General features: G+C 38.8%; 2 protein-coding genes across 2 annotated transcripts; one reads left to right on the top strand and one right to left on the bottom strand.

The window, feature by feature from the left end:
• The first annotated feature begins 2,058 nt into the window (after positions 1 to 2,058).
• Positions 2,059 to 3,645, top strand: LOC138873694 (uncharacterized). The gene is made up of 3 exons (XM_070152171.1): positions 2,059 to 2,307; positions 2,435 to 2,841; positions 3,246 to 3,645. The coding sequence occupies exons 1-3, from the start codon at positions 2,059 to 2,061 to the stop codon at positions 3,643 to 3,645; spliced, it is 1,056 nt and encodes a 351-aa protein (XP_070008272.1).
• Positions 3,646 to 8,114: 4,469 nt separating this feature from the next.
• LOC104211100 (uncharacterized) lies at positions 8,115 to 9,713 on the bottom strand. Its single transcript, XM_009760097.2, has 2 exons — positions 8,651 to 9,713; positions 8,115 to 8,555 (listed from the first exon to the last, which is right to left on the bottom strand). Exons 1-2 carry the CDS (start codon positions 9,498 to 9,500, stop codon positions 8,215 to 8,217), a joined length of 1,191 nt encoding a protein of 396 aa, XP_009758399.1. The 5' UTR covers positions 9,501 to 9,713; the 3' UTR covers positions 8,115 to 8,214.
• Between the last annotated feature and the right edge of the window lie 374 nt (positions 9,714 to 10,087).

Below are 10,087 nucleotides of genomic sequence, written 5' to 3'. Positions count from 1 at the left end.
ATCTAGAAAGATACTATCAAAATACAAGGAGAAAGTCCATGAGGAGCGGGATCATTTTGAAGTTGTTGTTGACAAAGAAATTTGTAGTGCTTTCCCATCACGTATGAAGAGGAAGTCTATTTTGTTGATATATACAGATGGACCACTGAAGGTGCAAAGGAGAACCATTATTTACACTTGCCAGTATCATAAAGAAGCAAAGAAAGAGAAAGAAGCCATGCCAACCATCCAAGGAAGTCAAATAGAAAAGTCAGACTTTGTGGAAACATCCTATCACATAACTGTGGAAGATAGCCCATTTCTTAACGTCGATGATGAAGTAAATGAGGCTCCCCCTCAACTAGAAGATGGCGGGCATTCAACTATGGATGAGCTTAAGGAACTCAATTGCATACTCCAAAAGATCCACGCCTCACCTTCATTAGTGCACTGCTTACGTCTCAAGAGGAGGAGGAATACTCCAAGTTGTTGACCGAATACAAGGATGTCTTCGCTTGGTCATATAGAGAAATGCCTAGTCTTAATCCTAAGGTATTTGTTCATCATTTAGGGATCAAAAGTGGAGCACGCCCTGTGAAGCAGCCACAACGCATGTTTCGACCCGAGATTGTATCACAAATTGAAGTTGAAGTCAACAAGCTCATCGAGGCGGGATTTATTCGAGAGGTGAATTACCCATCATGGATATCGAATATTGTACCTGTCAAGAAGAAGAATGGTCAAATATGTGTTTGTGTTGACTTTTGAGACCTAAACAAGGCATGTCCAAAAGATGACTTCCCGCTACCAATTATTGAACTCATGGTTGATGCTACAATAGGGCATGAATCTATGTCATTCATGGATGGGTCCTTTGGATACAATCAAATCAGAATGTCTCCAAAAGATGAAGAGTGTACTGCTTTCCGAACTCCAAAAGGAATATATTGCTACAAAGTGATGCCATTCGGTCTGAAGAATGCTAGTGCAACCTACCAATGCGCGATGCAAAACATCTTTGACGACATGCTTCATAAGAGGGTTGAATGCTACGTCGATGACTTAGTGGTGAAGACGAAGAGTAGGCATTACCACCTTGAATACCTTCGAATTGTTTTTGAAAGGTTAAGAAAAATTGACCTGAAGATGAATCCACTCAAGTGTGCATTTGGAGTTACCTCAAAGTTTCTTGGCTTCATTGTGTGTCATCGTGGAATTGAAGTTGATCCTACAAAGATTGACGCCATTCAGAAAATTCCCAAGCCAAAGAACTTGAGGGAGCTTCGAAGTCTCCAAGGAAACTTAGCATTCATCCGGAGGTTCATCTATAATCTAGCCGGACGGTGTCAACCCTTCAATCATCTATTGAGGAAGGATATCCCTTTTCATTGGGATCAGTCATGTCAAAATGCTTTTGCAAGCATCAAAACATACTTGTTGAATCCACCTGTGTTAGGGGCACCAATGCTTGGGAAGCCATTGATACTCTACATCGCGGCACAGGAACGTTCACTTGGAGCAATACTTGCTCAAGAGAATGAGGAAGGAAAGGAACAAGCCTTATACTACCTTAGTCGAACTCTGATAGGAGCTGAGTTGAACTATATGCCTGTTGAGAAAATATGCTTAGCGTTACTTTATGCAATAAAGAAGCTAAGGCCTTATTTTGAAGCATACACCATCAAACTCATCTCTCAAGCAGATCCCATGAAGTTTGTGATAACTCGACCTGTTCTTTCTGGACTCCTAACAAGATGGTCCATATTGTTTAACCAATATGAGATCACATACACACCTCAAAAAGCTGTGAAAGGACAAGCATTAGCCAATTTTCTGGCTGATCACCCTCTTCCGGCAGAATGGGAGCTTTCAGATGAGTTTCCAAATGAAGACGTTTTGTTCATCGAAGAATTGCCACCATGGACAATGTTCCTTGATTGATCTGCATGTCATAATAGTGCGGGGGAAGGTGTTGTGTTGATCTCTCCAGAAAGACTAGTCTTGTCATTCTCCTTTGTTTTAGGTGAAACATGCTCCAACAATGCTGCAGAGTACCAAGCTTTGATCGTCAGTCTCAAAATGGCATTAGAAATAAAGATTCTACAGTTGGAGATCTACGGCGACTCTAAGCTGATCATCAACCAACTTTTGGGGAGTTACGAGGTAAAGAAGGAAGATCTATTGTCATACCATGAATACGCTTCTGGTTTACTGGAAAAATTCGACCGAGTGTTCTTAAACCACGTCCCAAGAGAAGAAAATCGCAAGGTTGATGCTTTGGCTAACTTGGCCACGACGATGGCACTTGCAGAGAATGAGTCAACAAAGGTATATGTGTCATTGATGGGTTATTCCTAGACTTTTGGATCTTCAAGTCAACGAAAGCCATCATACGTCTATTCGAGTGATTAAAGAAGAAGATTGGAGGCAACCACTAATAGAGTACCTTGAACAGGGAAAGTTACCTGAAGATTCGCGACAAAGAACAGACATCAAACTAAGAGCACCACGATTCATCTTCTATAAGGGGACATTGTTTCGCCGCTCTTTTGAAGGACTATTCTTGCGATGTCTTAACAAAGAAGAAGCCTTCCAAGCGATGGAGGAAGCACATTCTAGCTCATGTGGAGCACACCAATCTGGTCCCAAGCTCCATTTTCACATCAAGAGGATGGGCTACTACTGGGCGACAATGGTGAAGGATTGCATAGATCATGCCAAAAGATGTCAAGTGTGTCAATTTCATGCCAACTACATCCACCAACCTCCAGAGCCTCTTCACCCAACTGTAGCTTCATGGACTTTTGATGCATGGGGACTTGATGTTGTTGGACCACTTCCAAAGTCATCAAAGGGACATATGTAAATATTGGCCGCTGTGGACTACTTCTCTAAATGAGCGGAAGTTGTTCCACTCAAGGAGGTGAAAAAGGAAACCGTTGTCGATTTTATCAAGTCATATATAATTTTTAGATACGTCATACCAAGATACATAATCACTGATAATGGTACGCCATTTGACAACAAGCTCGTAAAGAGTCTATGCGAGAAGTTCAGTTTCAGACAACATAAGTCTTCAATGTATAATGCACCTACCAACGGCCTTGCTGAAGCTTTTAACTAGAGACTTGGTAACCTTTTGAAGAAAGTTGTTGCAAAGAACAAGAGAGACTGGCATGAGAGAATTGGTGAAGCTTTGTGGGCATACTGGACAACCTTCAGAACTGCTACATAAGCAACTCCTTACTCTTTGGTGTATGGCATAGAAACAGTCCTACCGTTAGAGCAACAAATTCCATCATTGTGGATAGCAATCCAAAAGGACTCACGTCCGAAGAGAATGCTCAACTTTGCTTAGTAGAGTTAGAGGCATTGGATGATAAAGGATTGGAAGCGCAACAAAAATTGGAATGCTATCAAGCTCGACTAGCTAGAGCCTTCAACAAGAAAGTGCGGCCACGATCATTCCAAGTGGGAGACTTAGTCCTAGCAGTTCGACGACCTATAATCCTCAACAAACGCATAGGTGACAAGTTTACCTCAAAATGGGATGGTCCATATGTTCTGAAAGAAACCTATTCAAGTGGCGCATACAAAATTGTCAATAAGGATGGTCTCAGAGTTGGTCCGATGAATGGAAAATTTCTGAAGCAGTACTTTCCATGAAAGTCACCTACGCTCCTCGACGTACGAGCCTAAACTGCAAGTCATGATTCTCCTCGATGCATGAGCTTAAACTGCATGTTGCTACACTCCTATCCCGCATGAGTCTAAACTGTGTACGGCCAAAAAAAAAGAGTCTGCTAGGTTGAAAATCTCGAAAGATGCGGCCTAGGAAAAAGTCAAGACCAAAAAAAAATTGATCCCTCTTAACTACGTTATGACCTAATCCTCTTCACTGAGGTACGTAGGCAGCTTAGAGTTTCATTCTAAGTTCAGTCGCGTGAGTTTTAAAAAAATTAAAAGTTTGGCATCATCGGATCATTACATTAATTCTTCCAAGTGTAGAGCAACATATCTATGAGGAAAATAGACGATTTTCTTTGAAGTATAGAAGATGTTTATTGCTTCAATAGTACAAAAGTTGATACATCAAAAAAATATTGAGACAAAAGGAATTAGACGTTTTCCTATACAAAAGCCTAAGTCATGAAAATGATCGTAAACTAGGCTTTGTGGCTGACTCGTCTTGAATGCTTCTTCCAAGTCCATATGACGTCTCCACATTTTAATATACTATCCTCAATGCCTCGTATATAAGAAGTCATCTCTCTTGAAAAACCTTCAATCACCACGGGAGCTGCCATTGATAAACTTCAAGACCATCAACAAATCAAGCGCAACAAGTGGTGAAGGGGTGACTCTACATCTTGTATGATATCTCAGACTCATATCTGGACTCGTTGAACTTTTTCGCAAGTATGCAAAAGAAATAAACAAAGAGATAAGATTCGTGATAATAGCCGAATCCATTACAAGGCTGTAGAATCAACTTCAAAAATATTTGTTAGGCTAACTAAGAATTAATGGAGCTTCATCTTCAACATGATTATAGTTCTCGACGTCCGAATTTCATAGGATCAAATTGTTGGTGATTTCGATGCTCCTAGTTCAAGATACAGTTTTTCTGGCCGAAAGCATGCAAACTTGAAAGTTCCCTGCCGTCAGTTCGACTTTCAATATTTTTCTGTTTCTAGCCCGAGAAGAGTGCCGAGATGGAATTTTTATGTGTTGCATCTCTAGGAGTTTTCTTTCCAATGGAACAAACGTATTGTAGTTCCGATACCCTTATCTCAAGATACAATTATTTTCGCTGAAGGTATGCAGATCTGAAAGTTCACTGCAGTTAATTCGATGTCACGAATTTTTTGTTGATAGCCCGAAAAGAGTTCTGCCATGAAATTTATAGCTATCTCTGAGTTCTCTTTTTAACGGTGCAAACGAATTGTAATTCCGACACTTGTAGCTCGAGATATGAATTTTTCCACTATAGTGCGCAAAGCTGAAAAGTAATTTCGCGGACAGATGGGTCAAGTTCAAAAAGTTGCTGCGGACAATATGCTAAGAATTCTTCTATGATATCTTAAATATTTCATTATCTCTAAATTTTCTTTCCAACGGCGTAGACGGTTCGCAATTTGGATGCTCCTAGCTTGAGATATGTGTGTTCCAATGATAGCATGCAGTGCTGTGAAGGCGGAATGACAGGCTTGTGCATCGCTTTCAAAAGTTCATTCCGGCTTGTCCTTATGGAATTTGGCCCCAAATTTTGGATATGTTACTATGGTGCAAGTTTTGATTCTGCAGAACCAAGCGGATTACAGTTTGGACACTCTTGGGTCGAGATACGATTTTTTCAATGCGAGCATGAAATGCTATGAAGTCAAAACAGCAGAGACGCGCCAAGTGCTTGCTCGCCGAAGTTGGAAAAGCCTACTCCAGTTGTCTTGCTCGCCAGCCTACAACAATGCAATATGGTACATGTCTCACTCACCACTGATAAAATATGGTCTCTCCGAGCCTCCAAGAGTAGGGATTTTGTCGTCGAGGTTGAAAAGACACTTCATATGTCTTTCTCGCCGAGCCACAACAAAGAGACTAGTGGTTTGCTTGCAATTCATCTTCCTAGGGATATCAAAGGCCACTGGTACTCTCGCAAAATACTGCAAAAGAAAAATATTTGGAAATCCTCGATGCCAACAACGTAAAGTTTCTGTGGATACGGTGCCAATAGCAGCAGTATGGCACTTTAGTTTGACATAAAAAAGACATCGGAAGCTGCACAACAGTCTTGTTCAGCATGGCATGTATCGGTGCCTATAGCACGAAGCTTTAACTTGCGACAAAAAATTTGGTCTTGAACAACAATCTCCATTGCTCGAAGTTTGCAAATTTGGCTTCTCATGCTAGTGAAGTCCTTCAATATGGATTAATTCTGAATAAAGAAGCAATAAATGAAGCAGAACTTCATCCCCAAATTATTGTATGGCGTGCGCTTGATTGCTTCTAGTTCTCTTTTCTACGTGTTTAAATTGAATGATTTGCTGCGTAAGAAAAAAAAAAGAGAGAGCGAGTCATGATTCAACAGAAAATTAAGGAGATAAGAACAAAAAAAGAATGAAAGAAAGGTCGAGTGTAAGCAGTTCATGAAAGCAATTGGAGATGGAAGAAGCTCTAGTATCAGTTTTGGTGCTTCGACCCAGTTAGACAGAGGAGTTTGATATTCAATTGTGATGGAAAACTAGTTGGCTTGGTCCTCTTTTTATAGGGATCGCACGAAGAGTTCTCCTTTTAAACGGAAAAGAAGAGAGTTATCGGATTGAAGTTAATTATCCCGTGAACAAGTTGGACTGAAGATGAAGAAAGAAGATTCTGTATGCTAATGAAACATAAATTGAGAGCTCGTCATGTGTGGATTGCAATTAATGACCAAACACAAATTAAGGTAAGTGAGTTATGTGGCTTTGCTTAATGTTGGGACTTAGTCATTCTTTCCAAGAAGAATTACATTAAAAATAGAAATTCTAAGTGAAAAGATGGAATTACTTTGATTTTTTTTTGTCCCTAAGAAGATCTTGGATTGATCTCTTAACCGGAAAAGGAAAATATTAAAAGCAACTTCTTTAATTAAGCAGATTTACCCAAGTATTAGTTTGGAGAATTTTACATGAAAGAAATTTCAATTTTGATATATCCTGCTTTCCTTCGAAGGAGATGTGTGTAATTAAGTTCAAAAGAGGCTTTTGTCGGAAAATAATAATAATTGTCTTACTGGTACTTCAAGCATCGTCTTCAAGTTTCAATAAGTCATTTTAGGACAAACCTTGAAGTAGGGGGTATCTGTAGACATATAAAATTTATTGGGTCTAATCCATACAAAATTTGGATTAAATTAAATTGGGTTAAATAATTAATTTGGGCTTTACAAGTTAAATTAGTCCATTTCATTATTTTTGAGCCCAAGGTTCTCTTCATCTTAAGGCCCAGACTCGTAGCATGTGTCAAGTGACATGGCATGTCCAGTCAAATCCAAAGCCAACAAGATGATGCCACGTGTTAAATGATGTGGCAATCCAAGTCAAAAAGCAAGAACCAACCACAGGTTGCCAAGTGGCTAAAATGACATGAGCCAATCAGAATCAAGCAATAGAGTTAGTTCATATGTAGCTGGACTGTCCATCCTCTACAACAATAAGTAGAGGGGTTACATAACTCTCAAGGGACATTCAGAGTTGGAGAAGAACACTCCGCAATTGGTGAAGGCATCCACAAACAGAGAGATCAATCATCAAGTGCTTAGTTCTTCGACAAAGGAGTGATCAACGGAGTTCTTCCCAGAAATCAACTCATAACAACAAAGTGTTGCTCGACGTTCTTAGCGATTAAATACATCACAAGGAGGTCTACATCATCCTACATTCGAGAAAGACGCTTCTCAAGCCCTCGAATCACGGAGAATTTTAGAGAGGAGAATCAAGAGATACATAGAATTGTACTCACAAATATTTATCAATAAAATCACTTTTTCTTCATATTATTTTTGTTGCAGTTTATTTTTCGTATTACGAAAATTTGTTGCGAACAGTTACGTCAAGTAAAAGTAACTTGGTAATATAAAAAAAAATATTACACCATCACTAGATCAGTTAAACTCTTTTAAAAATAGTCGCAAATTGAGAATGTCGAAGTATGGATTCGCAATCTTCAATGATGTGGAGCTAATTTAAAACCATCCTCGAATGTCGAATAGGCCTGGTCCGAATAGGCCTAAAGTCCCTCATCGCATAGCAAGTGAGAGTGGAACTATCATTTTATGGGGTCGTTTGCTATGAGGTATCAGTAGATATAGTGTTGATATAAAAATTTAATATCATCTTAATATTTTATTTGGTTAGCAAACTTGGTATAAGTTATTCCGAGATTAAAATTAGTGTCGGGATAACTTATATCTTATTCTTAGAAATTATACAATTGTCACTTTTAATATAATATACCAGCATAAGCCGTATTGTAACCAAACGACCCCTAAGTAGCCTAATTATCCTTACATATGATTGAAAAATTATATCGGACCTATCTAAAAGCTCTTCCCTTTCTTGATGCATGTTATTTTTCTTATTATCACATCCAAAAAAGAAAAAAGAAAAAACTAGAGTTTTCTTGGATAAAAGGTGCTTGTGGAGTTGAGGTCCAAAATTAAGAACCTTAAGAAAGTTGTATTACATATACAAAATACTATAAGGGTTGTTCAACAAGTTGATCTACTAGCTCCTCCAACAACTGATCAAGAATTTTTAATCCTATGCCCCCACCGATCTCCTTGCAGTATTCAAACTTGCAAATCTCTTTCTGTAGCCAGTTTCTTTCCACTGTCTCTCTATCTGCCAATGTGCTGAAACCACTCCATATTTGTACGCAGTTTTCAAAATGCTTGTATGATTCAGCACAAATTCTTTCACTTTTCTTGGCTTCCACTCCATTATTATCACCTGCGGTCAGTTTCAGCTTCCTGTAATTTTCAAGTTCCTCGGTCAGTGTTCTCCTTGATCTTGAATTTGTCAGCCTAAAGAACTTCTCTGATAACGACATTCAGATAAAAATGCACATTAGTTAATAAAGAAAAAAAGAGAATGCAACAAAATCTAAAATTATGAAGCACAAGCGTAACTACCTGAATTTTGTGTCTCAGCAAAATAAAGAACTGAATTTGGGCTTGATTTCTCTGAATCAAATTGTGTTAGGGGTTTTTCTACAGCAAAGCTTTCACGTTTTTTCTTCTTTTTCTTCCTTGTTATTTTTGCTCCTTCATAGTCTTCCATCCCAACAGATATATTCTGAAGAAATTTATCTGTTGGTCTAAGGACGTTGGTTGAATCTTTAAGTACTGTAAACTTCTGAGAATCCTTGTGCATGAGGATCACTTTGTCATCTAGCTTCTGAGTTGAAACCTCATAATTAATAACATGTAAATTTTCTTTCTTCTTCAGATCCACGCTCTCCCTTATCTTGTTATTCAGCTTCTCTTTTCTTCTCTGCTTTATTTCTGCAAAATTATTTTTCCTCTGTTTCGACACAATCTCTCTGCTTTCAAAGCTGAGAATAAAGAAATTCTCATCTTCAAGCTCCATGTACGTTGGTGGTTCACGAAAGCTATTCACCCGTGGATTTCTCCCTTTAATTTCTCTCAACAAATCAACGGAATTCATAGAGCGGCTTCGGGAGATTGATTTGTTATTGCTTGCCTTTGCATGATCCAAGCTAAAAGGCGGCAGCGATTCTAATCCCATCAGCCTTGCCACAACCCCAGGTGCTTTTAAGGACAGTCCATCATCAGCTTCTGCTTCTTTAGTATGATTACTGTACTGGTACGTTGTAGACAGACTAATTTGATCTGAGGGATGAGTTGGAAGACTGTTGGAGCAAAGAAGGCGACGCAACATCCCAGAAATGCAACTTACCTTGGAAGTATAATTAGCATTGCTTGAAGTGGTGGAAACAGAGGATGAAGATAACAATTTCATTGTCAACTCGCCAAGTGTATGTATGACTAGTGTGAAGGTAACAAGTATTACTGAAAACAGAAGAAGGAAAAGGTAAGAAAAGCTGGGGTTGGAAGAGTTTGAATCTGTCCTTTTTTTTTTCTCTTTTTCAAAGATGAGAGAAAACGAGGAAAAGCACAGTGGAGAAAAGTGAGATTTTGAATTGGGGAGACAGGTGTGTAATGGTAATGGTAATGGTGGCGGGCTTTACGTTTGAAAGTTTTAGGCAGTAAAAGAGGGAGTTGAAAGAGAAAAGAAGGAGTAGATGTTCCCACGCGGGCCGAGCAGTCAATTTTGATGCGCTATTTGTCTTCATCAAATAGGACCAACCATGTTACTTCTAGTCACTAACATCCACTATGCTTCCTAATCATAATAGCATCTTGTAAAGGTTGAACGTCCAAATTAATGCAAGAATGATGTGAGTTGCATTTGTTCTTCTTGAGTTCCACAAAATGCTAAACACAATCATTCTCTTTTTTTATTTTACGTGATATTCCTTCCATAAACTTGTTTGATTGGATACAGAATTTAAAAAAAAAATAAAGACTTTTGGAATTTATAGTCCT

Source organism: Nicotiana sylvestris, chromosome 7 (assembly GCF_000393655.2).
Source record: "Nicotiana sylvestris chromosome 7, ASM39365v2, whole genome shotgun sequence".
Classification (NCBI taxonomy): Eukaryota; Viridiplantae; Streptophyta; class Magnoliopsida; order Solanales; family Solanaceae; genus Nicotiana; species Nicotiana sylvestris.
Note: the sequence above shows the minus strand (reverse complement) of the source record. Positions and strands in the feature narration are given on the sequence as shown.